Genomic DNA, 26,396 nt, shown 5'->3' with positions numbered 1-26,396 from the left:
GATTTTATGAGAGAAAGAGCGCTACACACTGAACTTCCATCCAGTTTCTAACATGAGGAAAACAGAATTTCAGAAAGTAACTGCACAAGGAAGAATGACTAATGAGAGACAGAATTTGGAAAATAGTTGAAACCATTGTACATCTCAGGAAAGAAGAAACATAAGAGAACTAGGCACTGACACTTAGAAAACTATATCTGGAGAGTATTTTGAGAGTAGCAATTGTTTGGAAGAGAAACTGTAGAAAACCAGACTGGATAAAGAAAATAAATGAATGCAACTGCATAAATAAAAAATATGTGAAGGGGGAAAGTATTGATAGTAGAGTATAAACTGAAGAAAATTAATAATTAAGAATTGAGAAAAATCACACAATAATTTCAGGGAAAGGGAGCAGCAGGGTATCTTGGTACTCTCCTCACAGTACCATGGCAACCATTTTGTGGCAGTAGCCACAGCATTTTTATCAATATATGAATACTGGCACCTCAGTACCCCCCACCCCATGGGGGTATTTTTAAAAAACATGGAAAGATGTTCACATAGTTCACTATTCCACGGTAACATCATAAAAAACAATTTCATTATTTATATTTGTTTTTAGACTTCATTGATTTTATATGCATTAGCAGTTTAGATTGTTTTTCTTTTTTTATTAAGCTGTCTACACATTTTGTTAAATAAAATATAAATAAAACAAACCCAGGGATAGAAAAGGACAAAAAGTGCTCAGTTCAAGTCTAGTTAACAGACACTGATGATATTCTGATCAAAACTAGCATAAGGATTTGGGAGTGGGGCATTTATTTGTGGGGAACATACCGTATTTATGAATGTTTTTCAAAATAAAAGTAATTTGCCAAGCATAGAAAAATATGAGCAGTTGTCAATGGTTCATATAGTGAAAGGAAACAGAAGGATGTAAAAGGAAACAGAAAGGAAACAAAATGAGGCGTGAGGAGAAAAAAATCATGTAAGTATTCCTGAAAAGTATAACCAAATCTATTTCAATGCATACCCGCCCACCCTACCAATAAAAGGCAGGAACATAAAACAAAGGGGAAACAACCCTCAAGTTATTAATAACAGACCAAAGGAATGCCATAAAGAGGTGTGAGGGGAAAAATAAAATGGGAGGATTTCTAAAATAGATGGAGGAAAAATATGAAACTCTAAATGAGCACAGAAATGCTAATGATAGACAGTTTGTACACTACAATGAAGGGAACTGAGGGAATTAAGGCAGCTTATAAACAGAAAACTGAAGTATAAAATTGGCAGGAAAATACCAAAAGCAAAGAAGAGGATACTCAAGGCACCAAGTAGATAAATCAATCAAACAAACAAAAAACCCAACAGTTTAAGTTTAATTATACAAAAGTTACAACAAAAACATCTGAACAGATTTGTGCTCATTGGGCAGAGCTGAGAAACAAACATACAGAAAATAGCAGCATGACCGTAAAAACTTGAGTGTTCCAGAGCCCTTCAGTGTACAAAGGACATAATGAGTTTTCTATAGGCAACTTGAGACACATGTGCCAGCAAGGCTTAGCTCACCCAGGAGGCATCTGTCTCAGACAGCACAGGATCCATAGGGGCAGCAGATCTGGCCTCCAAGGATGCATTGCTTGCAGCTGACACCATGGCGGCAGCAACAGCTGTGGCGTGCTCCTTGGAGACTGGAACATTTCCCCTATGAGAACAGTGGTGATCGGATGCTGTCACCATGGAAAGGTAGATAATAGAGGTGTAACATGGCATTTGGTCTCTCTGGGAATCCATTTCAAAAACCCTTTAATTACTTTCACCTTACTTTTCAGACAGTTATTGTCTCCCAAAGCAATAAAGAGAGAGAGGTGCTGCTACTAGGCTTGCAAACTAGAAAGACACACAAGGGAAGGGAGTGGAAAGAAAAGGCAGAGAAGAGAGATCAGTCCCTCAAGGCCAGAACAAAGCACAGGGCTAAAAGCATTTATATCTAGTTTGGGCCAGGCTCATCTTCCCTTGCCAGTGTTTTGCCTCTAATTAAAGTTAGTGGCTCTTTTTCCTTTGGACGATGGCTGGGTCCAGTGTGTTCTTTCGCCTTGCCTCTTGAAGTCCGAGAGCAGCAGGCAATTTCCCCCCCAAGTGTCACTTTCTGGTAGAGAGGACAGAAGCAAGTCCTTTGCAGCTGCTCCTTCTCTGGACGATGGATGGAGCTAGGATGGTCCCCTTTTACATTGATGTTCTTTCGGGAGACAAAGAGTGCAGCCTCCCAGTAACCTGTTGTTCCCTGACCATTGGCATAACCATAGTCCCTTCAGCTCTGAGGTCGTCAGGCAATTGTGTCTCAACACAGAGATCAGCGTGTCATAACATAACAGACTTATAACCTGTGCTATTTGATCACTATTTGAATGTTCTGTTAAATTAATAGTAATTTAATTACAATTACTATTTAAGTGGCAGCTGGTTGACCACTGTGAAAACAGGATGCTTGACTAGATGGAACATTAGTCCAGCATTCTCTTTCCCACAGATGCCTTTGGGAAGCCCACATGCAGAACATGAGGGTAACAGCCATCTCCTACTGTTGTTCACCAGTGACTAGTATTCAGAGGCAGCACGGAGATTGTGCCTAGTGGAAGATGATAGCCTACCCTTTTGTGTTTTATAGCTGTTAAGTGTGCAGGAATAATCAGATGAAACTTTTCACAGCACGGAAATCAGCATTTGCCCGCTAACATCTGCATGTCAAATTCCTGTTAAAGGTACAACAGCAGGTCCTGGGCCAGCCTTTGGGGAAGGGTTTATATACATCTTTTAACCATAAAAATAATGATGATGAAAGCAACTGAGATGTGAAACCATGGAATTTGCAGTGACACTGTAAAATCTGTCAGAATAGGCATCCTTTTTTGATCTACTTGATGAAGTTGGACTCATCAAGGCCCAGATTTAGCACTTGTTTTGAATTACATGACTTACCTTAGAACATGTTAAGTAATATTGAAAAATGAGCATGGACAAAGTGTTCTCCTTCATCATATTTATGAATCAGATGAATCTGATGAAACAAGCATTACCTACTAAATCCCATAAATCAGTCAGATTTTAAGGGGCTATCATAGGACTCTCTCCTCTCTTGCCTACAAGTAACTACAAACATCACATCTCCATGTAGGTCAGAGGCTGCAGCTTCTCTCCAAACTCAAATTCCCTATCTAGAATCTAAGCATGCAGAATAGGTTTTAATTTCTAATTCTCTGTTGCTGGCTTTTTTTAGTCCTACAATGAAAATGATTAGCTATACATACAAACCTGAGCACATGAACCTGGACACTTTAACCTGAAAGAAAACTAGAAGTCAGCAATAGGTAGGAACTTGGCACACATTTTCCAGAAGGCTAAACTGATGTCTTTGTTTTATTGCAAAAAAAATTAAGGCTTCTAATTCTTGGTGCAAACATTTTTCTTATTTTTGCTTGTAAAAGGGAGAAGCAGCTAGACTACCTTGTAAAGTAGGGCATGTCCCAGAGCTGCAAATGAGCAGGACCTCAGCCAGCCATTGTAAATAGTTGAGGCAGCTGCTGGGCTGGGCTGGCCTAATGTTACAAGGCGGGTTTATGGGATGATCCCCTCTCACCACAAATATCTCAAGGGGCCACAGAATAGGTCGCACTAGGGGGTTGGCTCTTAGCCCCATCATTTTTGCAGAGTTAACTCAGACACCACATCCTGACCTTTGCTTTCACTCCTTGCCTCTGCTTGGATTATGCTGGGCAAACGCCAGGTTCATTAGCTATTTATTTGGAGAACATTTGGTTTTCTTTCCTTGGACTCTAGTTCAGATCCAGCCAATGCTTTCCCCAGTGGTCAAAGTCATTGCACCAGTTATGGGACATGTAAATGGTAAATAAGAGAGTGCCTTGGCATATGTGACTACTTTCCCCTCATTACCAAGTAATCACTGCCAGTTCCCATTTCTGGACTGAAACATACAGTACTTGTTCCTGACAATTCTCTTTTGTGTATTTTGATGTCAAATATTCTCTGTAATCAAATATATGTTGAATATTCTCCTGATATTTGTTATCTATATTTGGCACATATTGATTTCAGTATCTGATATCTGATGAGTGATAATTCGATAGATGACATGCACTGGTATTTAAAATCTGATAGTATTAATATTCAGTGTTGTATCACAGTGGTTTTCCATTTTCTATCTCAAGGGAGCACTCTCAATGCCAAATAAACTGCATATTACTAAGGGTTCTGGGACTTCTTTTAATGCTGCCAGTTAACGTAGACCAATGATTTGGGCCTTACCATTGCTCACTGTGAACTCATTGCTCACTCCCTTATATGTATTGCTGAGAAATATCAGTAACATTAAGTATGCTGTCTTTCAAGAAAGCTTATAGATGTTGCTAGAGTACAACTTCCATTATCCCTGACTATGCTGGCTAGGGCTGACAGGAACTGGAGTCCAACAACATCTGGAAGGTGGCAGTTTAGCTACCCACTCCCGACACATAGAGAATCTTCAGGTGTAAGTAGTTAGACATGCAGGAATATCTAGTGTATTGCACACCCATAGCTGTATGTCATGAATTAGGAGTTTCATAGGTACCAGTCAATCAGTGTTGTGCATTGTCACCTTCTGCTGCAGTCTCACAGAACAGTCTGCTCCCTCTAAGATCAGGCCTGGAGAAAAAAATTGTTTGCTTGACTAGAAAAGGACAATGTGCTTTCAGAGTAGCCCCACCACACAGATAAAGAGCATATCTGTGGTTGAAATTAGATCTGAACTGCATATTTGCTTGCTCCCAGTCTGTTGTCACTATACAGTGCTGTCTCTTATTACTATATCATTCTAGAAAACAAAGTCCTCTCACTGTAACACAATTTGAGTTTCTCAGAAGCAGCTCATATATATGGACAAAATAATCTTTTACAAATAAGAATGGTTTTCTGTTAGATAATCCAACTTTCTTTCCTAGGATATAAGTTTTCTGATAAAGCGTTATGTGGTTTAAGGAGCATTGAACTAAGATGGGCTCGCTAACCACAGCGTGAAGTAGATGTGATTTTCAGTAAGGCACTTTCAGAGTCAGACCAACATTTTCCAAAATAACTAAATATATAATGGCAATTCAGCCTCTTTAAATGCAGATCTGCCCCAATCACATCGGTAATTGATTCTTGTGAGGATCTCTACCCCCCCCATCAACTGCTTGCCTAATTGCAGCCCATTCCTCAGATACTATGTCCAATCTGGGCTTACTTCCAATACTGGAGTCCAGTCAAGAGGGATTCACCTCTGCTCTGAAATCTCCTTTGCTCTTCCAATCAGTCTTCAACTCCTTTATATTTGATTGGGGAAGGTTCATATTTAAAGAGATGTGTTTGTCACCATCCTCTAGTTTGATAACTTTTCTCCATACAAATATTTACTTCTTCTTTTTTTGCATATTTAAGTAAAGCCCAGAGCTCAAGGCATAGTTGCTGCATGGTATAATTGTCAGAAGGCCATGGTATAGTCACCCAATACCACTTTCTGAAACTAACCTTTCAGGAAGCAATGGAACTATTGTGAAACAGTGTCCATGATTCCGCATGTCACAGAATTGGTCTAGAAGGATACAATAGTCAATGGTATCAAAAACCACTGACAAATCCAGCAAGAATGAAGGTCCTCCATCCTGACAAAAGCAAATTCTATCCCAAAGCTTGGCCCAGACTGATATATGGCTCCAAATAATCAATTTCCTCCAAAAATGCCTGGAGCTGCCAGAAGTTAAATACCACCTACACAGCACCTTGCCCCCAAAGGGGGTATTTGTGACCAGATAGTCATTTTTAAGTGACTTAGGATTCAGGAAAAAAATATTAATAAGTAGCTGTACCACTACCTATTTCAAAGTAGCAGTCACCCAATCCTCCATCACTACGCCTAGAACTGCCCCCTTCCCAATCAGCATCACCATTTAACTCATATTAGCCATGATGAGCAAGTGGCTCATTGACACCATTGTTAAAACATAGGTACTTTCTCCCCATCTACTGTGAATTCAAGGTCCTTGCATTAATTTATAAAGCCCTGAAAGACTTACACGAGGTCTAGGGTACCTCGGCTGCCTGAACTCTTACATTGCAGCTCAATCACATAGATAATCTGCAGGAACGTTGTTGGTTTCTTGAGTTGTTGAGACTCGCTTGATGACAAGAAACTGAGTCTCTTGTGCCATCAGCCCAGTATTGCGGAATGGAATAGTATTGTCAACAGAGATTCAGCAGCTGCCTTCTGTTTCAACTTTTAAACGCCTGCCAAAAACATTTCTCTTCTGTCAAGTTTTTGCAGGCTATTAAGAACACATATTTCCATAATAGTTTGCTCATTACTCATTTTCACATTTTTATATGGATATTACCATATGGTTTTAAAACATAATTGTTGAAAACAGCTCTAATATTTTTAATAATAATAATAATAATGATAAGGCTCCCAACAGAATATTAAAAACACAATAAAACTTCCCTAAAGAGGGTTGCCTTCAGATGTCTTCTAAAAGTCAGATAGTTGTTTATTTCTTTGCCATCTGATGGGAGGGCATTCCACAGGGTGGGTGCCACTACCAAGATTTCTTTTTATTTCTTTTGTTTATTTTTTAAAAAAATAAGTACCGGTAAGTTTAAGAGGTACAGCTATAAGCACCTTGTCCGGGGACCTCAAAAATGGAAACTGATCTGTCGAGTTGCAGCTCGGCATCCAGGGAAAAATCAGTCTCACACCATGAGGGGTTCCGAAATATGGCTGCTCCTAGGGCTATCGCTGCTCCTCGGGCTAATGCAGCACAGCTTTTATTGTGTGAAATAGAAAGATACAAAATACAAGCCAAGGAAAGATACAAAATACAAGCCAAGCAATTTGTTCTAGCCAGCAGATAAGGACCTTCGGTACTAGACCGTGCGAGCGATCAGGCCATGCTACGTTAGCCAATCATATAGGACAGCACGAGCTGTTCACGCGCTGTTCATGCTCCAAGGATGCTTCTAGCTATGAGATCACCCTGCAACAATAAGAACTTTGCTCATGCTCTCATGTACAAGCAATCATTTTCCCACACTGATCATGTACAACTCTTTATGGTGGTGAGCCTAGAAAATGTCACAGATAGTGAGTGATTCGCACAAGAATTCATTATTTGATGTTTACTTATCATTTAATGACATCATTTAATACTGAATGTTTGAAAGACTTCCAGTTAAAGTACTGCATAGGAGGTGATGTATCAGATCTGGCCATTCAATCTGATCTATGGTGGCTCTTTTACAAATACAGTAGAAGCCACCATATGATTTTACAATCACTATGTGAATGTGTGTGAATTCATTCAAACCCAGACTTATATCCTCTGGGTGTGAAGTTAATTTGTAATATTTCATCACTAAAATTGTTTTATTTTTATCCCCATACCTGTCTACCTTCATCCCCATTGCCAGAAGTTCATCTCTCTACCTGGGCTGCTCACCTCTTTGGGCTGAGGGTCCTGGGCCTGAGCAATACCCAGCCTCTCATTGCCCACACAGGTGATGAGCTTGGAGTTAGTTCTGGCACCGTGAATTGTTGCCATCACCTCACTGCTCTCCCTTTGCTTCCCCTGCCTAACTTTGGAAGCCTGCCCGGCTTGTGTCTGAGCCTGTGACACATGTTGCCTTCTTCTCACAGTGGGAGAGATTAGAATGAGCCAGCTCTCACAGGCACAACTGACAGGCTGAGCAGAGCAAAAATCTGACTGTTTTGCAACGCTCTGCCCACCCAGTGTACACAGCTTGGACCAGAGAGGAAACAGCTCAGCCGGCACCAGAAACGATGGCACCTGGGCAGATTGATGCCATAGGACACGAGAAACAAGCAACAACAAGAGAATGGTCTGTTGTTGTGTTTCCACAAAAGACTTCTACAGCACCAGCTCAGAAGTGCCTTCCAGATCAAGGTAAGTTCTAGGATACAAGGGGAACATATACCTGCCAGCCCATGAGGTAAAACCAGCATGAGCTTGCAAATGTTTCAGTTGCACAGGGCTTTAGATCTAGCAGTAAATTGTTTTGTGCAACTCAACAAATTGCATATTCTCAGAGTGCTTGCAGATGGAGGCTTAATATCGCAGACAAGTCCTTCAGATATCACTAGCAACAGTTGGGCCTATTTTAGCTTATCAGATTTTTCTGCACAAAGGGTAAAACTGGATTAAATTAAGGGTGAGGGAATTATGAGCTAGTATTTTTATGCCGATGTAACCATCTGAATGCTGGAAAAGACTTAGATGCATGAACAGCACCAATCCCACAATAACATCCTCTGGAAGCACATTTAAATAGACATAATTCAGGATTAATTCAGTGCTATTCATGTTTGAATGTTGTAGGGTAAATGGGGACACAAATGTGTCTTTGCATTTCCTGCAAGAAAGACTGTTCCTGTAGAAAATATTTGCATGGTGCTTTTGTGGTGCCTTTTCCCTTACTGCTTTCTCACCAGTGTAAATGGTTTGCAAATAGCTCAGAATTTTGTAAGTGTTGCAAAACACATTGATCATGCATTATGTTCAGTGTGTTCATATATGTTCTCACAATCTGTGCATGGCAGAGATAATCATGATTACACTGTGGAAAACCTTTGGAGCTTCCCAGAAGTGATGTTTCATCAACCGTCATTGCAATCTACATTTGTTCAAATGACTTCTCCAGCGTGTATACAGATACAGCTCCGTGGCCAAAACAAATGCATGTTTACTCAAAGAAACTCCAACTGAGTTCAATAATAAAAGCTCTGAATATGTAACAGCATATCAGTGGGAACACTTGATTGTATGAAAATTAGGTAACAGATGCTGCTTGATTATTAACACGATGTTACTCAGAGTCATTTTAAATAAGTAAATTCAATGCAACTTCTAAATTCAAAATTTCAACTGATTAAGAATATCGGTGCTTTCAATCTCACAATTATGATCAAAACAGGGCTTTTAGAACTCCAGCCCCAAACAGCATCTGAACTGTAATTTAAATAGAATAATTTCAAAGTTCCTCTGAATGAATTGGTTGTTATGGTTAATGGTCTTTTATATTTCTGGTCTGTGACCGTAATAAATCAGTTCAATTCAATGGTCATTTAAACACTCCCACTCTCTACTACGGTCACTGTAATGCAGGAATATCATAAATATTCTTTTAAATATCACAAATTGGTAAAGTATATGGCAGCGCAAATATATTTCACACATGCTACCTTTATCTCTCACCCTTTATTTCTATACTTTTATTGTCTCTTCTACAATAAAAAGATATATTGTAAGCTCCCTGAGACAGAGACCTGAGAATTGTTCTCTCTCTCTCTCTCTCTCTCTCTCTCTCTCTCTCTCTCTCGTAAATTGAAGGTGCATAATAATCATTAGCAGTAATAGCAGCAGCAGCAGCAGCAGCAGCAGCAGCAGCAAGAGTTTGGCCTTGTGGCATACAGAGGGAATCTTCCTTTCCACAGCTCAACATAGAGTTTGTTTTCATATTACATTTCTAGTGCAAATAAACTATTAGAAATAACTTCCAAGAAAACCATATGATTTCTCTGGAGCTCTTGTCAGCAACAAGTTTAATAAGCATGGCATTTTTAGTGATCGTTGACAGTGGCAAGCAAAGCACCCACAGCAACTTCGCAGAGGGGTTTATCACTACATACATCTGCTTTCAAGCTCTTTCAATATTATCTTTCCCAATGGTTCAATGGCTGTGTTTTTTAACGTAACTCTTTATTTGAACTACAGTTTATTTTCATCCTCCCCAATTATTAAAATATGTGTACAACACTTTAAAAAGTGTTTTGGAGCAAATGTCTAGTGGGTACCATTTCAGCAGTCTTCCCTCTGCCAATTATCATTATTTGTATTATTGAATAAATATATAACTAGATAGATAACTAAATATATAGGTTAATACTGTAAATATCTGCAGCCCTGTAACATTATTTGTAATGAAAGTGATTCAGTGGCTTACATTAAAATAAAATAAAATATGTCACTCTGCCTTACATAGGTTTTACATCCTTTTATAGAGGCATCTTTTTTGATCTCCAAATCATGATATATGAAGACGACAACTAGACATTAATTTCTAAAAAGAGAGGTGCTGTGGCTGAAGACTTTTTGGCTATTCCACCTTCTTAACTTGAAAGCCCTTGTCCCTAAAACCAGATGCATCAGGACTGATTGAGGCCTGTTTGAAATCTGCCAATATTCAGAGCTTTTCTCTTCTAATTAATTACTTCACATCTTCAAGGGCTGAGCGCCAGCAATTAAAACAGAGTCCATGGCTTAAACTAGATGAAACTTGGCTCAGAAAACTCCCATAGGTAATAGATAGCTTGAGACTATGCTCAATCATCAGTTGACCATGTGTGCGTTTGTTTGCATTCCTATGTACTGCATTTTTATCCTGCACTCCTCCAAGGACCTCAGGGTATTAAACATGACTCCTTTCTTTATCCTCACTGCAACCTTTTGAGGCAGGTTAGGCAGGGGGAGAATGACTCAATGAAAGTCACTCAGCAAGCTTCACAGCTCAGCATTAATTTTCCCGTGTCATGGTTCAGCACACTAACTACTACTAATCCAGACTCTCTATTTTCCAGTGGAATTCATTCACATACTAGCAAATTCAGGTTGCCTTATTATAGTTGACTGGGAGGTCTTACGCAACAAACCTGCTTCCCCCAAAGATCGAACTTTTTGCTATAAGGAAAGTGATCAGGAAACGCATTGGAAAATGTGAGGCAACACTTGCTTTGATGTGTCATCAGACCTCCCCAAAAACAAATCAGAATGGATGCTCATTAAATAACCTATGTCATCTAATTTCCTTGCAAACAAGCAAAAACCATATTTATTGAAGATATTTATATTCCACTTTTCGGGCGAAGCTCACAAAGAGGTTTACTTTAGATTGCTACTAAAATAAACATCTTTTTTAAAAAAACAACAAACCACTTACAGTAAATATTACTGTCTGTTCAGAAGAAGTTGCAACTGCTTCTTCTCTGCTCCCTGCAGGGCAAGATGGTCCTTCAGAAGCTGCTGTGGTGACAGTTGGAGGCCACCACTGGGAGCCGGATGGAAGCAGTTCACCAGGCTCTTTCCTTCTTAATTGCAATCAACCCTTTGTGGCTGTGCATATTTAGAAGCCCAAGCAAAAGTATATCCATGGAGTTAGGCATTAGGTTTCTGCCTTAAGCACAACAGGACAGAGAAGTAGGGATGGAATTGTTTGTTTTTTTTTGGAAATTTACTCCCAATGGAATGTTTAACCCCCCCCCCCAAAAAAAAACCCACACACCCAAAAGCAAAAGTTAAATTGCATGGAAGACTCCATCAACAAGAGAAGATTGCAGGGGAGGAGAATCCTGTTGCTGTGGGACGTTGTCAAAGCTAAAAAGATAATTGGGATATGGGAGATGGATTAGAACATATTCACAGAGGATAAATCTATCAACACCTACTAGCCATAGTGGTTAAAGCGTAATTTATCCAGTCGTTTGACCTGAGACAGCTGAAAGCTGAAAGGGAACAATGGTAGAAGGGGAAACTATAAAGCAAGAGAGGTGATATGTTTATCTTGGAATGGCTAAGCTATTAAAAAACACTGAAGAGAGCTTTCTAATTACAGCGATATCTTGTTCAGGCTAAAGAACAAAAAGGTTCAGAGCAAAAGAGAAGTTTCATGTTCAAAGAACCACAAGCTGGCTCTCCTGTGGTTCTTTGAACAAAGGAAGGAGGGGCTATGTTAACTGAAGTTATAATAGAGAATCAAAAATTAAACACAGAATCACAAAATATTTAGGAGTAGATCCTTAGCTCTGGCTACGCAAAAGGTAAAAAGAGCTCAGTAATCCCAACCTTGAAAGAAGCAAGCTATGAAAAAGTCTTCTCATTAAAATGTTAAATATTATAATATAAAAATTATCTTGCTCATTTTTTCACTGCTTTGACTTGAAGGAAGGGTGTGTCTTTTCTGTCTGTGTGTATGGTGGAAAAAAGCCATGCTATTTATAATCCAATTAGCACAGTCCTTAAATTTGTTCTAAAAATGATTGTTTCAGATAGAAAATATGAACACAAACCTCTAGCATCTTTCCATTTTGTTATGAACACCTTCGCCCAAGCCACAAGCATCTAGTATGCTAGAGAAGAAGGAATATTTCCTCCCCAAGGGTTCTACTCTGTTTACGCAAATGGATCAAAGAGAAGAGCTGCAACTGAGGAAACCATGGAGGAGAGAAATTTTGTTCCCCCTACAAGAGTTTATCCAGTCATTACAATTTTTTCTGTGGAAAGTCCCAGCAGACTTAAATTGTGAAGGGGAAAGGGAACCTCAAACTGGAAAAATTACATGTGATGCAATTATGACTCTTCCCCCTTAATATTTTTTTCTGGTTAGTCTACTGCTCTAGGCAACCATCTGTGTTACCTATAGGGTTGGGGCAGTCTTTGTTTATTGAGCGGTGTGAAGAAGTCAGGGCTCCTAACTTCAGTGGTGGGAAGGTTGGTTCTACTTGCTCATTGGTGAAGGGGAAAGCATGCTGTGCAACTCAGTGGTATTCTAGTCATTATTATTAGTTTTGTGTTCCAGTGAGCCTTGGTACTGAAACACCAGGCTAGGTTCTGGTGAGTCCTGGATGATAGTAAGCCCGGATCAGATCCAATATTTGGTTGAAAAGCAAGGTGGATTAAAAAGAGCAATCCATGGCAATAGATTTTTCAAAATCTTTTACAGACCTATCAGGCAGGTTGCTTGCACTCCCCCCCCCCAGTGGCCATATATTTTCCCTGTGGGTTTCAGAGCCGGGCCCACTGAGTGTGAGATTCTGTCTCAGCAGGAGCTCTAATATCGCTGTGCAAGGGCAACCTGGCACCCAATACCCTATCAGCAATTTCTCACAAGGAAAGAGCAAACACCTGCCCAGGTCTGCAGGGCATTCCCTTCCCTCCTCCTGCACCATGTTTGCTGAGTGAAACTGAAGCTAGTGCCCTATCGAGATCTGCACTGTCTATCACTATCAGTTTCTTAAAGAGAGAAAGCTAAGCAAGGTTTAACTTCTAAAACCAGAGGTGGTGGGTATTCAAGCCGAGCTGAACTCCCTTCTTGATTTATAGATGTGAATGGGCTGCTCAGAGGTGAGAGAAAGGCTCTCAGCAAATTCCTGGCTTACTGCTTGTTTATTTCCTCCCCCCCTACCCTTATCTGAGTAGCTCAGGGCACAGTACTGTACTTGGTTGTGAAGCACCCACCACACAGCACAACTTAGAGTGAAAGACAACCCAAGATCACCCAGTCAGTTTTAATGCTGACTGGAGATTTAATGTCCTAAGGCCACCTAGCTTTCTAGCCACTACTTACAATGTTGCTACCCTAGTTACAATTTTTATGGTATTGATTGCAATGTGGACTACCAGAGCTGAGGTCCTAGTTTGGAAAATTTTTGACTCAGGATTCCATGGCTGTGCACATAATCTGACACACATAATCTGAGCAGTGTAAATGTACACTCAAAGCATTATATGCAATATAATCTCTCCCTATATCCATTTCATGGGAAACCTGTACTTCAGGTATGCAGCAAAGGCCAAATTTGCAAAGCCCTGGTTGACTGAATTGCCTTTCTGGAATATTTTTCAGCTGCTTTTAAAAAATGTTCTTGACAGGATAAATATGCAAGAGAGGCTAGTGGTGGGGAACACAGAACACAGACTGTCCGAAGCATGGCAAGAGAGGGCAGAGAACAGGAAAAGACCATCACCATTTGATTTAGAGGCTGGACATGTGTCACTTGAAGGGCAAAGGCAAAGAGAAGCAGATCTCGGAAGGAAAAAAGAAGGAACCTGCTTGTCTTTCTAGCAGTGCATAATAATGTAGCAGTGCTCTGTCAAGGAACATATGAAATAATAAAAGTGTGTCTGAATATGTCCAGAGTGCCTTTTAATGACTTTTTAACAGCCCAGGTTTATTCCCATATATATTATGACTTCCAGGAAATTTGAGTCCCTTCTGTTTTTAGAATTTAATAACAGATCAATTTCCCCAAAATTACAATGCTTCTTTGCGACAACATTCCATTAATGATAGCTTAAAATGTATGCCACCCACCGAAGGAGTATTTTGGCATTTGAATATTAGAGGTTGCTGCTGCTGTATTCTTAGGGTTCAAATTGTTCAGTGCTTTCAGGCACCAATCAGCAGTTGGGGGAGTGGTATAGGAAAAACAACTTACTCCTTACTTTAAAGAAAACAAAAGAGATGATTGTGAACTTTAGTAAATGTAAATTGAATATTCAGCCAGTGCGTGGAACAGGTCTCGGTGTTTCGATTTCTGGGAATGGAGTTGAGAGATGACCTAACCTGGGGAGAAAACAGCAAAGACCTTATGAAGAGAGCACAGCAGAGGTTATATTTTCTGAGAATCCTCCAGAAAAACAATCTCTCAGATGGCATTTACCATTGTACTGTGGAGAGTGTATTAACTTATGGTCTGTGTGTGTGATTTGGGAGCTGCACGACCAGGGAAAAAATAATGCTGTTCAGGATTGTAAAGACTGCAGAGAGAATAATTGGGTGCACTCTTCCCACCTTAGATCAAATCTATGCTGTCAGGTGCCATAAGAAAGCTGCAGAGATAGCGCAGGATAGTGCGCACCCCGGGAATGATCTCTTTCAGCTTCTGCCTTCTGGAAGAAGGTACAGGGTTATAAAGACTAGGACTAGCCGCCTGAGAAACAGTTTCTACCCAAATGCAATTCTGGTTTTAAACGCAGTATAAGGAGTCTCTATAGGGGTATATTGTATTTTAAAATGGGGGTTTCAGAGTTTTTAGGGGGTTTTGAATGTCTTATGTAGAATTTTCAATTTCATTGTTCCGTATGGGACAATGACAATAAAGATATCATATTGTATCATAGGCGGTGCAGTGATCGATGGTACCCAGCAAAGCATTGCCAAAAACATTTTTTTAAAAAACAACAACCCAAAACAATCCTGCCAACAGAAAGAGTTTCAGTACATCCCCAGTTGGGTAACATTTCCCCCCTTACTACACTGTCTGTGGATCAAGAAAATCCAAATTAAATTGGGGGTGGGGGAGCACAGGCTGCCACTTGAATGAGAATGTCATCATGTGAATGAAGCGAAAAACATACACACAATGGGATGCATCATATCCAGTTTAAACTGCTGTGTTCACCATCTTTCTGCTATGAGTCACACCAGACTGCTCCATGAACAACTTCTCTATAGCTTCAAAAACAACAGTGAATTATATACTGGAAGATGAAGAAGAGTTTGGCTGTGAAGGATAAGGTGATTACTTAAGGGAGGGTTTTCTATGCCATATATGGTTTCTTGGCTGTTGATGAGTTAGCAGCAAATCCCTGTGCGATGCATGCCCATGCCAATGTGTTTTACGGTGCCTAATATGCAAACTGACTCACCGCTGTCTCTCCCATGTTTATCCTCCTAAACAACGTATTCACCAGAAAGCTGGGGAGAAAACACTTCACCCCGCTGATTGATGAATCTCCCCTCTATTTTCTAAAAGGTGCTCGTTGTTCCTAGTTGCTATCTCATGATGACCAACAACTGTGAGTATCTAGTGCACTGGCCCCAAAATGGGCCTGCTGTTTGTGTGCCTTTGGTCTCACGAGAAGCATCCCTGAAATGAGGGGGCCAGGCTTCTACCCAGAACACATGGTTGCCCAAAAATTTTTCCGTTTAACTTTAAATTTATGATAGACAGCTTTTATTAAAAGCCCACTACCTTGCAAGCCATACCTTTTCAAACTCCTGACCTGAATCGCTCAGCTTGCTCATGATTCCTGCTGGTTTAGGGTGGATCGGAAACTAGCCCCTTATCATACTTAACGTGTGTGTGTGTGTGTGTGTGTGTGTGTGTGTGTGCGCGCGCTTTATTTAGTAATCTTGTAATTATGTTTTATTATATTTTTAACCTTCTGTTTGCTGCTTGAACTTTTTAAAAGGGAAATAATGATGAAAACATTTTAAATCAACAAACTAAATGACTGGCGGAGTGGGACACCCAGAGACCGCAAAAGCACAGCTGCAATAACTGTGAGCATGATAGGGGCTTTAGCGGGGCAAGGGTAAGGCAACTTATTTAAAGGTCTTAAATATAAGCAGGTAAAAGCTTCTAAACTTAGGGGAAAACACCTGTATTTAACTCAAACATATTTGGTAATGATGATTCAGCCACACAGATATCTGATTTGGGGTTATAAGAGCTTACTCTAATGATGTTAACTGTGGAACCGGCACTTTACAAACACCACATAATATTCATTATTCACCTATGAGAAATCAATATTTTAGTGCGGCAGCACCCATTCTCCAGAACTCCCAGAAAATTAATATTGGTCAGGTGCAATATTTGTACTGCTTTCAATGTCTGCTAAAAACTGTTTTTAGGCAAGTCTACCCAGACGTACTTTTATTATTTACAATTGTTTTTGAAACTGGTTTTATTGACATTTTAATAATTTTATTATGTCTACTGTTTTTAAAGTCTTTTTTATTGCTATTTTAATTCATTTTTTATATAATTTCATGGAAACTGTTAGATATCTTGATTAACAACACATAAGTTTTGCTAAATAAATAAAGGAAAGAACTGAATTTACTGTTTTGAAGAATTTTTTTGAAAATCAAAAGATAAACAGCTAATATGCAAAATTTGTACATTTTTTTTAAAAAAAACTGAATAGAAGCCACTATTCATAAAATGTGTTGAATCTTTAGATTGGCACAAAAACTAATGAAAAATATTTTAAAGCTTTTGAACTATGACAGTTGTGGGGGAGGATAAGAAGGATCTTAGGCTGCTGGGAGCCCAAGTATTAGAAAATAATAGTCTCCAGTGAGAGAAAACCAAACCTAGGTAAGATATAGCCCTGAAACTTCCCACTGTGTGGGATAGTGGGGAAAAAAACACATTTCATTCAAAAAACCAAAACTCTAAAGCTGATTTGAATTTGTGTGCATGTTTAGCATGTCGTTAAACTTTCAGAATTCTGATTAGAAATTTCAAAATGCTCAAATTTCAGTTTTAAAGCCAGCTGTTGAAAACCTCTTAATGCTGGCCACTAAATCTTTTTATTATTCTCATTGGTAAATATTTTAATCCAAAATTTGTTTTCAGCTTAAAAATTAGCAGTTTGTAAATCTGTTCATTCAAACATGGTAGTAAGCGCTGCTCCAGGTGTTCATTTTGTTATTACCCTTTTCTACAACAGAACGGTCCTATGTTCCCATGTTTTTCTCATCAGGGGGCAGCAGAAGCAACTTCCATTTTATCCCTGTAGTTTTGATGGTGCTATTTAAGTAAATTTCAAATGTGAAATTGCATGTGCTCAGAATATTCCCCCTCCCTCCTCCTCCCTCCTCCTCCTCCTCCTCCTCCTCCTCCTCCTCCAAGTCAAACTCCTTTAGTTTATTTTTTCGCTCTATACCATATCAGGAATGCAAAAGCAGATGTAAAGTATAGAATGGCTGGGAAGGGGAAATGTTAAATGTGTGTGCTTCGTATTCATAATCGAATGAATACCTACGGCTGCCTAAAAAGCACAGAGGAAGGTGGGGGCTTAAGACCATAGCACAAGGGTCAGATTACCTAGCACTGCTTTTACCTTTCTTATTGCGGTCCCAGAGCAACAGAGCTTTGCATTCAACACAGCACCCCCACCCCGGCCAGTTTTCCCTAGGCACTGCTCTGACTCCCTGAGAAAGTCTTTCTGGGATCTCAAACTGCAGAGTCATCTGCTAACACACAGGCAAGCGGCATGTAGGGAATGTCCTCCCGTGGTGCGCGGGATGGTGGAAGGATGCCTCTGGCCTGGCGCTGCTCCAGTTCCCAGCCTGCTGCTATATTGGCTCCCTGCTCCCGTTGGTTATCTAACAACCCCCCCCCCCGCCCGCCCGCTGCCTCTTCTCCTAAGTGCATACTTCCCTGAGTGCCATCCTTCGATAATAAGAGATTCAGGAAGCAAACCTGAATCGCGCCTCATTAAAATCAGGGGCAACTGCACAAAAACCTTCTCTCATTGGGCTGTGCAGGATAAAGTGTTCAGTTTTTGAACAGAAGGCAGGAGGAAGAACCTCAGCCTAAGCTTTAAGAGAGCCCTGTGTCCTGCACTGCACAGGGGAGGATTTGAAGGGCTGTTCATTCCAAGTTGTGTTCAAAAAAGAAAAATAAGAGAGCATGAGCATTAAAGTTATCCATCAACAGTAACTGGACAGCAGATGGGGAGCCAGACATACAGTTCACATTCTCCCTCGCTGTGGTGAGACATATTTTACGGTCTATTTAAATAAATAGTGATTGTCACTAAATTTGCAGCCATACTTATGCACGTCTTATGAAAATGTGTCCTCTCCTCACCTCTTTTTTTGTAGTTCATTTCCTCTTATTTGATGATGGGTAAGTGGCATGCATAGCTTGCTGCTGCTCCACCGCCTGTTTTATCTCACAGCCAGACCAGATGCCATTTCCCCCCAAAGAAAGCAAAGTCAAAGTCCTCAACAGTTTCTTACCTCAGGCAACTGTGACATCTGTTGTCTCTCACCTACGTTACCGTATTTTTTGCTCTATAGGATGCACTTTTTCCCTTCCAAAAATTAAGAGCGAATATTCCTATAGAGCAAATGCAGGATGCGCGGCTAAGCCCAAAGCCAGAACAGGGAGACGGAGCACTGCGCAGTGCTCCATCTTGCTGTTCTAGCTTGGGGTTAGCTGCGCAAAGCCTCCGCAGGGCAGCAGGGTGAAGGCACCCCGCTGCCCTGTGGAGGCTTCAAAGGCCGTCCCCGAAGCCAGAACAGCGAGGCGGAGCGTTGCGCAGTGCTCCGTCTTGCTGTTCTAGCTTGGGGATGGCTGTGCAAAGCCTCCACAGGGCAGCAGGGTGCCTTCACCCTGCTGCTCTCCAGAGGCTTCAAAGGCTGCGCTCCGGGGGCTTCAGGCAGCTATCCACAAGCCTTTGGAGCACAGCAGGAGTTCCCACTGCGCTCCAAAGGCTTGTGGATAGCCGTCTGAGGCCTGGAGAGCGAGAGGGGCACACCGATCCCTCTTGCTCTCCAGGCTTCGCTTCGCTGGAGAGGTGCTGCACAGTTTTCCCTCTCTGCGCAGCGCCCCTTCAGTGAAGCAGGAGGAGAAATGGAAGGGGCTCCGTTTCTCCTGCCGCTTTGCTGAAGGGGCGCTGCGCAGAGAGGGGGAGATTCCCCCCCCTGTTCTCCCCCTCCTATGGTCCAGTGCGTCCTATAGAGCGAAAAATACGGTAATTAAGTGTAGGATTCCCCATCTTCTGTGCTCTTGCAAAAATAAATAAATGAGCCCAGCCAAACTGAGGGGAAAGGGGGCCTCTCCCCTTACTCTGCTGTTGATGTTGGAGGTCAGCCTTCATAGAATCATGGGATGGGGTCATAAAATTGTATAGCTGGAAGGAACACCGAGGGTCATCAAGTCCAACCCCGTGATGCAGGAATCTCAACTAAAGCATCCATGACAGGTAGCCATCCAACCTCTGCTTAAAAACCTCCAGTAGAGAGTTCACCACCCTCCAAGGGAGTTTGTTCCATTGTCAAACAGCTCTTACTATTAGAAGGTTCTTCCTAATGATTAGTCTGACTCTCCTTTCTTGTAACTTGCAGCCATTGGTGCAGGTTACAACCCTCCAGAGCAGGAGAAAACAAACTTTCTTCATCTTCCAATGGAATTTAGAAGACTACATGTGGATTAAAGAGAATTAGAAGACTACATGTGGATTACAGATAATTTTAAAAAATTATCCTCCTTTCTCTCCACAGGCTCTATTCATGAGCAGAACACCACCTCAACTGAGGCTCTGGAAGATATTGAAGACAATGAGGAGCTCATAGAACAGCTCATGTGCATCACCTCAGACAGCTTACCTCAGCTAGAAGTAGAGGAGAAATACGACATAGCCAAGGAGCTAGGCAGTGGCTCCTATGGACATGTTCTGCACATCCAGCATCGTGAGAGAGGTGAGAGTGTGAAAAGGCAAATTCCATGCTAGGGATCATTAGGAAAGTGATTGATAACCAAACAGCCAATACCGTAATGCTGTTACACAGATCTGTAGCATGACCACTTGAAATACAGTGTACTATTCTGTTCATCTCACCTGGAAAAGGTTCAGAAAAGGGTAACCAAAATGATCAAGAGGATGGAACAACTCCCGTATGACGAATGACTATAACATTTGAGGCCTTTTCGTTTAGTGAGCAAGCGGGGAAATGATAAGAGGTGTACAGATGTACCTTGGAAGTCGAACTGAATCCATTCTGGAAGTCCATTTGATTTCCAAAATGTTTGGAAACCAAAGCGCAGCTTCTGATTGGCTGCAGGAAGCTCCTGCAGCCAATTGGAAGCTGCGGAAGCCCCATCGGACATTCAGGTACCAAAGAACATTCACAAACTGGAACACTCAATTCCAGGTTTGCGGTGTTCGGGAGCCAAAACGTCCGAGTACCAAGGCAATTGGCATCCAAAGTACAACTGTATACAGTTCATGCACTGGGTGGAGGAAGGACATTTTTGTCCCTGTCTCATTATGTTGTAACTTGGGGATATCCAATGAAGCTGAGTGTTGGAAGATTCAGGACAGACAAAAGAGAGTTCTCCACACAGCACATAGTTAACTTGTAGAATTCACTCCCACAGAATGTCAAGATGGCCACCAATTTCAATGGCTTTAAAAGAGGATTAGAAAAATTGTTGGAGAAGAAGTTTATCTAGTTTACTAGCCATTTTCTGCCTCCACTGTCTGAGTCAGTATGCCTCTAAATATCAGTTGCTGCGAATCACAAGTGGGAATAATGTTATTGAATGGGCTTCCTATGAGCATCTGGTTGCATCTGTGAGAACAGAGTGCTGAACTCGGACCTTTGGACAAATACAGCAGGTTCTTCTGATGTTCATAAGGGCCACACCAGCCCACAGGAGGCAATGTGCTGTTACAGCTGGGGACCAGAGTACCAAAGTCTGTTAGTGAATATTAGAATATTAGAAGCTAATAAACCATAGTATTTGGATAATATTTGGGATACAAAGGGAAAATGCAAGCTGCAGAACTGTGCCAGACAAGGAATACATGGGTTAGTTTATGCAAACCATATTGGCTGAACAATGTGGAAAGAAGTACTGAGCCATTAAGGGCCACAGACAATGCAAAAGAACTGTCCTTCTCTTTGCCCCTCACTCCCAGTGAGAATTAGGGGAGGGGTGTAGTATCACAGGAAAATTTGTCCTTTTAGAAAGCTAAAGGTTTGTTGGGAAGGAGTAGGACAGAATTCCATGGGCTGCTATGGAGGAAAGCAGGAACACGATAAGTAAAAGTTGCTGCGGGAAATGGGATGTTAACCAGATTAGAGTGTGGTCTTGTCTTGAGATTGACCCTAGTCTTGAAGAGAACCTACCCTCTAGAACTGCAAACATGCCCTGGGGCTAACACTTGACTTAAGACCTGCCTGGAGCTGGCTCTGCTGCAGCTCAGCCCAAGCTGCCCCACTGCCCTCTTCTAGTTCACTAAATCCTGTAATTAATTAGCTGTGTCATCCCAGGAGTGTGGGCAGCTGCCAGCCAGCAGGTGCTGTGTTGGCGATGCCAAGTGCCTGCAGCAGTCCAAGTAGCAAGCTTGCCAGCCTCACAGCTGTAAGAATAAGAAGGAAGGAGGTAACCATTTGCACATAAATGTAGAAGAGTATGGCACTGAACAACAGATTCAATCCGAGTCCCAAACCCAGGTTAGGGACAGATTATTTTTTCTGTTACCCAGATGAAAGATCTTCCTCACCATTTGAAACTAGCTTTGCAGTGCCCCCTGCCGGGGAGACAATAGTATGCAGCAGTTAATTTCTGAAAACAAGTGTGTTGCCAGAGTTTGAATTGCCCTCCAGAGCTTCTGACCTGAGTGTTCCTTCTCCCAATCCAAGGATGATCAGCTTCTAAGGGCTTACAGGTTAGCCGCTGTGTGAACTGTGTTTTCGAGGTACAGTGCCTGGCGTGTGCAGGTATCAAGTACTAAACAGAAGATTTATGTGTGACATGGCCACTACTTTTGGTGCTGTGGCACCCAGGCACCCTCTAATGTCCAGCCGCTGACATTTTGTTGTTGTTTGCAGGAACATCGATGGCTCTGAAGCTGATGTCCAAGGAGCGGACAGGGAGGCACGAGTTCCTGCGGGAATACTGTATTGCTCTCTGCCTCTCCTCACACCGCGCCCTTCTCCGAACCACTGGCATTGCTTTTGAGACATCTACACATTATGGCTTTGCACAGGAGCTGGCACCAGCTGGTGACCTTTGTGCCATCCTGAATTCAGGGGTACGAAGTGGGATGGAAACTTTGTGGGGCCTACAAATGGGAGAGTCTCAGCACAGGTGGGAAAGTAGGATTTATTTTGTGTATAGGGAAAGATTAAACATGCAAGCAATTGTAATCTAAAACTCAGAGTGAGCCTGCAGTGTAGCTCCAGCTTCCTCCTGGCTCTAATATGAATGGCTGAAACACACCCTAGCACATTGTTGTCAAAAGTTGGATCTCCAGCTGTTTTCACCATCCCTGACCACTGGTCCTGTTAGCTAGGGAGACACAAGTTTGGGAAACATTGCAGCCTAGCATATTAATTGAATGCTGGTTCAACTGGCCACCTTTTTGTTCTTTAAAGTGCCACAGTACCTTTCCCCATTTTTATGTTTATCCTTTGCCTTCAGTGCTCCAGTGTTAAGCAGCTGATGATAATATAGCAAAACTGTTCTAAGGATTGGGGGGGGGGAGGTGTCTAGGTGACATCATAGGTACCACTAGCCAGGCAATTACATCTACAGTTAGCTTCTTTCAATGAAAGGTCCATTTGCACTTGACTCAACGACGGTGCTTCCAAACTGGTCCCATTCCTCTGAAAGATGGAGGCTGGAGGGTAATCCTTTTCAAGAGGTACTGCTCATCTTTACCCCCTGCTCTCTTTTCTCTTTCTCAACAGGAGGGCCTTCCTGAGGTACAGGTGAAGCGGTGTGCAGCCCAACTGGCCGAGGCGTTGGATTTCATGCATGGCAAAGGCTTGGTGCACCGGGACATAAAGCTGGACAATGTGATGCTTTTTGACAAAGAGTGTCGTCAGGTGAAACTGGGAGACTTCGGCCTCACACGAGTGGAAGGCACACAAGTGGCTGCTATGTCTGGCACTCTGCCCTACTCCCCACCTGAATTGTGCCTTTTGGAAGGCACCGAGACTTTGGCTCTAGACCCCAGCCTGGATGTCTGGGCCTTTGGCGTGCTACTGTTCTGTATTTGTACAGGTTGCTTCCCTTGGGATGTGGCCATGAGCCCTGACCCTCAGTTTGAGGAATTTGGCATCTGGCAGAACCGCACGGTGCCAGGGGAGGCTCCGGCCCTGTGGAGAGGCTTTACCACCCATCTCTTGGGTCTGTTCCGCCGCCTAATGGCCATTGACCCTAACCGCCGCAGTCCTGCTGTTGAAGTGCACAAGTACTTAGCTCTGCCTTGGCGGGTGGACAGCTGTGGAGGGACACAGAGTCCTCAAGATGAACCTCTGAATACAATGGATTCAGGTGCCTTCCTCAATGACGCTATTGGGGGCAATACTAACCTGGGCAATAGATCACAGGAGAATTGTCCAGGGGAAATACTGCCTGAGCTAATTCTCTGTGAGAAAACCCACACCATTCAGAATGGTCATAGCCCTGGAAGCAATCCCAGTCCACAGGAAGCCTCATGGCTAACTGAGCCTGGGCTCCAGCCCTGATTTTAGATAATCTTCTTCCATGAACATGCTGAAATGAGTTGAAAGACCCAAGTAAGGGAAATAAGACTTAGCAGTAGTTTGTTCAGTATAATGCCATCTCTGCTATTGGTCAGGTTGGATAGAACTAGCTAGTCAGTAATGGGTGATCTACTCCCTGCCAGAGAGATAGTGTGTAGTTGGGTAGCAATGGTATCAGCAGAACAACCTTTATTTCAATAGCAGGAACATCACTAGAGAAGATAACGGTTGCTTCCTCTTTAGCTGGATTAGCCGGAGATGCCTTCCTTTGTTCACTTACTTTTTGTGGAGCATCTAGGCAATGTCATTATTAAGGTGTTGCAGTCCAGAATTTTCTGTATCATCTCACCATGATTTTTTAAAGACAATTATGACAATTTTAAAGAAATAAAATATGATCGCTGGACCAGCCTGCCCATGAGGAACAGGCAGAGTTCTGTTCCAGCTTCTCACAGCTCCTGTACCTTTAAAACAGGGATGGCTAACTCACAGGCCGGATCAGGACCACCAGGCCTTCAAGTCCACAACCTGATTTGGAAATCTCGCCTGCTCTTTAAGGAGCAGATGGGGCACTTAAATCTCCAGATTGAGGCATAAAATTCCTCTTCCTTCTCTTTAGATCCACCTATGGAGAGATAAAAGATCCCTCTGGCATCCCTTTAGAGGGGATATCTGGAGAGCAGTCAGAGGAATCATTTCTCCCTGATCTTAATGCTCAACACCACAGTGCTGAGACTGGAGATTATCCCTCTACCTGATATTTAAGAGTAAAAGGCAACATGCCCACCCCTCAGTCCAGTCCTAGGGTGGGGAAATGCTGAGTTTTAATCTTAAAGAGCAAGCAGAAGGCTCATATCCAGCCTTAGCACTGTGATGGCTAGCATTAAGATCAGAGAGAAGTATAGGATAGGTTTCAGTGGGTAGGAGAGGATATATTAATTGCACTTTATCCCTCTAGGCCATGTGTATGGGGTGAACAGAGTTTTAAAATCCCACCCCAAACTGAACAATTAAAAGAATAGGAATTAGACTGTAAAACCTTATTTTTAGCAAGTCCAGCTATGAAGTAAGTTGGCTCTCCTTTCTTACCCTGCTCAATAAAGATTGGGCAACAACTCGGAAAGTAAGTTAAAAACTATAGCTTGTTTACTTATAATCTAGCATTGGTTCAAGCAATGGTAGCAATAAAAACTATGCAAGCAAAATACATTTGTAGTATAAACATCTTCAGTTATGCACCTAAAGCTGGAGTAAGTAGAGGCATATCTGCATCCATGGCTGTCAAAGGGAGAGAGAGGAACAGGAAGTACTGCATGCTCCTTCCTCTCGGGGGGGGGGGGGGAGGGAATGACATAACACAGAGCCCTCGCTGCCAATTTTAATTTGGTGGTCTGAGTATCTATCAGCAATACAGCTCTGTGGATATAGCCCCTTCTCATGCTAACTCAGCAAGAATATGTGTTTGTTAGGTTTTGCTGCTATCTCCCACAAGATTCCCACGGCTGCTATTTAGAGCTCCAGCACTAGAGTAGTGTGGATGGAAATGCTGTCCTTAACTTCACATAGTCCAAAAACAGCTGTAGGTTCTTCTTTGTCAAGAGGATCTTTAAAGCAGTGTCAGCTTGGCTTTTTTACTTATGGCAGACTAAACTGAAGGCTACAGGGAGATGAAACATATCCCTATAAATTTAAGGCTTAAAGTTTCAGCAGTTCCTCTTTTCAGATCTTGTTTTGCCCCCTGATTAGGGGATTGGTGCTAAATAACCTATTAATTGCCTCTTTAATTTACCATTCAGAATTACCCAAATGTCAGTTTCTGTTATTGCTTTAATTACTCGTTTCCTTCTGTTATAAATTTATTCCCACTCTCCAAATAGTGCTGTTTCACCAGTAAAGAAAAGAAAAGAGATCAGTAATCAAAACATCTTTCCTCAGAAACAGAAATTGTCAGTGGAGCAATTCTGAGAGACTATTCATGGGGTGATCATTCATCTCCCAGGTGCAATTAATAGGAAGCAATTGAACAAGCTGAACTGCAAGTAACAAACTTTTAACTGAATGGGACTTTCTTGGGGGTAAATATTATATGAGGATCTTGGCCACAAAGGAAGGGTGTCGCTGCATGATATAGTGCTATATTAATATGCTGGAAACTCCATTTTAATTACCCTTTCAACTATTTAGAGAAAAAGCAATACGTCAGCTGTACCAAAGGACTTTAAAAGCAAAGAAACCAGAATGCTTTATGTTTCCAACAGACCAATACCTGAGAGTAAATATATGGATTTTTTAAATATGGTGAATGCAGGAAAAAAATGGTTTGGCTTGTTAAAATAATGAATTATACAGGATATTATATGTATATTTATTGTACTGTATGGTTGATGAAATTTCTGTAATAAAATTGTTGCCAAGAAAGAAGGCTTAATTCTATGATGCTTCTGCACACTAAAGTGTAATGCAGTGTTTGTGTAGGTTAGACCTCAGAGTTTGTGTAC

General features: G+C 41.7%; 1 protein-coding gene across 3 annotated transcripts; it reads left to right on the top strand.

Annotated features, from left to right (window-relative positions):
- The first annotated feature begins 613 nt into the window (after nt 1-613).
- LOC308570482 (putative serine/threonine-protein kinase SBK3) lies at nt 614-26,319 on the top strand. Of its 3 annotated transcripts, none has more exons than XM_081165358.1 (5): nt 614-973; nt 7,812-7,985; nt 19,900-20,097; nt 22,237-22,439; nt 23,098-26,319. In XM_081165358.1, the coding sequence occupies exons 2-5, from the start codon at nt 7,862-7,864 to the stop codon at nt 23,878-23,880; spliced, it is 1,308 nt and encodes a 435-aa protein (XP_081021484.1). In that variant the 5' UTR covers nt 614-973; nt 7,812-7,861; the 3' UTR covers nt 23,881-26,319. The 3 variants fall into 3 exon arrangements, with proteins under 3 accessions (XP_081021484.1, XP_081021483.1, XP_081021485.1); XM_081165357.1 differs by lacking the exon at nt 614-973 and adding an exon at nt 1,015-1,737; XM_081165359.1 differs by lacking the exons at nt 614-973; nt 7,812-7,985 and adding an exon at nt 14,237-15,671.
- The last annotated feature ends 77 nt before the right edge of the window (nt 26,320-26,396 follow it).

This window comes from Podarcis bocagei (assembly GCF_964188305.1).
Source record: "Podarcis bocagei genome assembly, chromosome: 13".
In the NCBI taxonomy this organism is placed as follows: Eukaryota; Metazoa; Chordata; class Lepidosauria; order Squamata; family Lacertidae; genus Podarcis; species Podarcis bocagei.
Note: the sequence above shows the minus strand (reverse complement) of the source record. Positions and strands in the feature narration are given on the sequence as shown.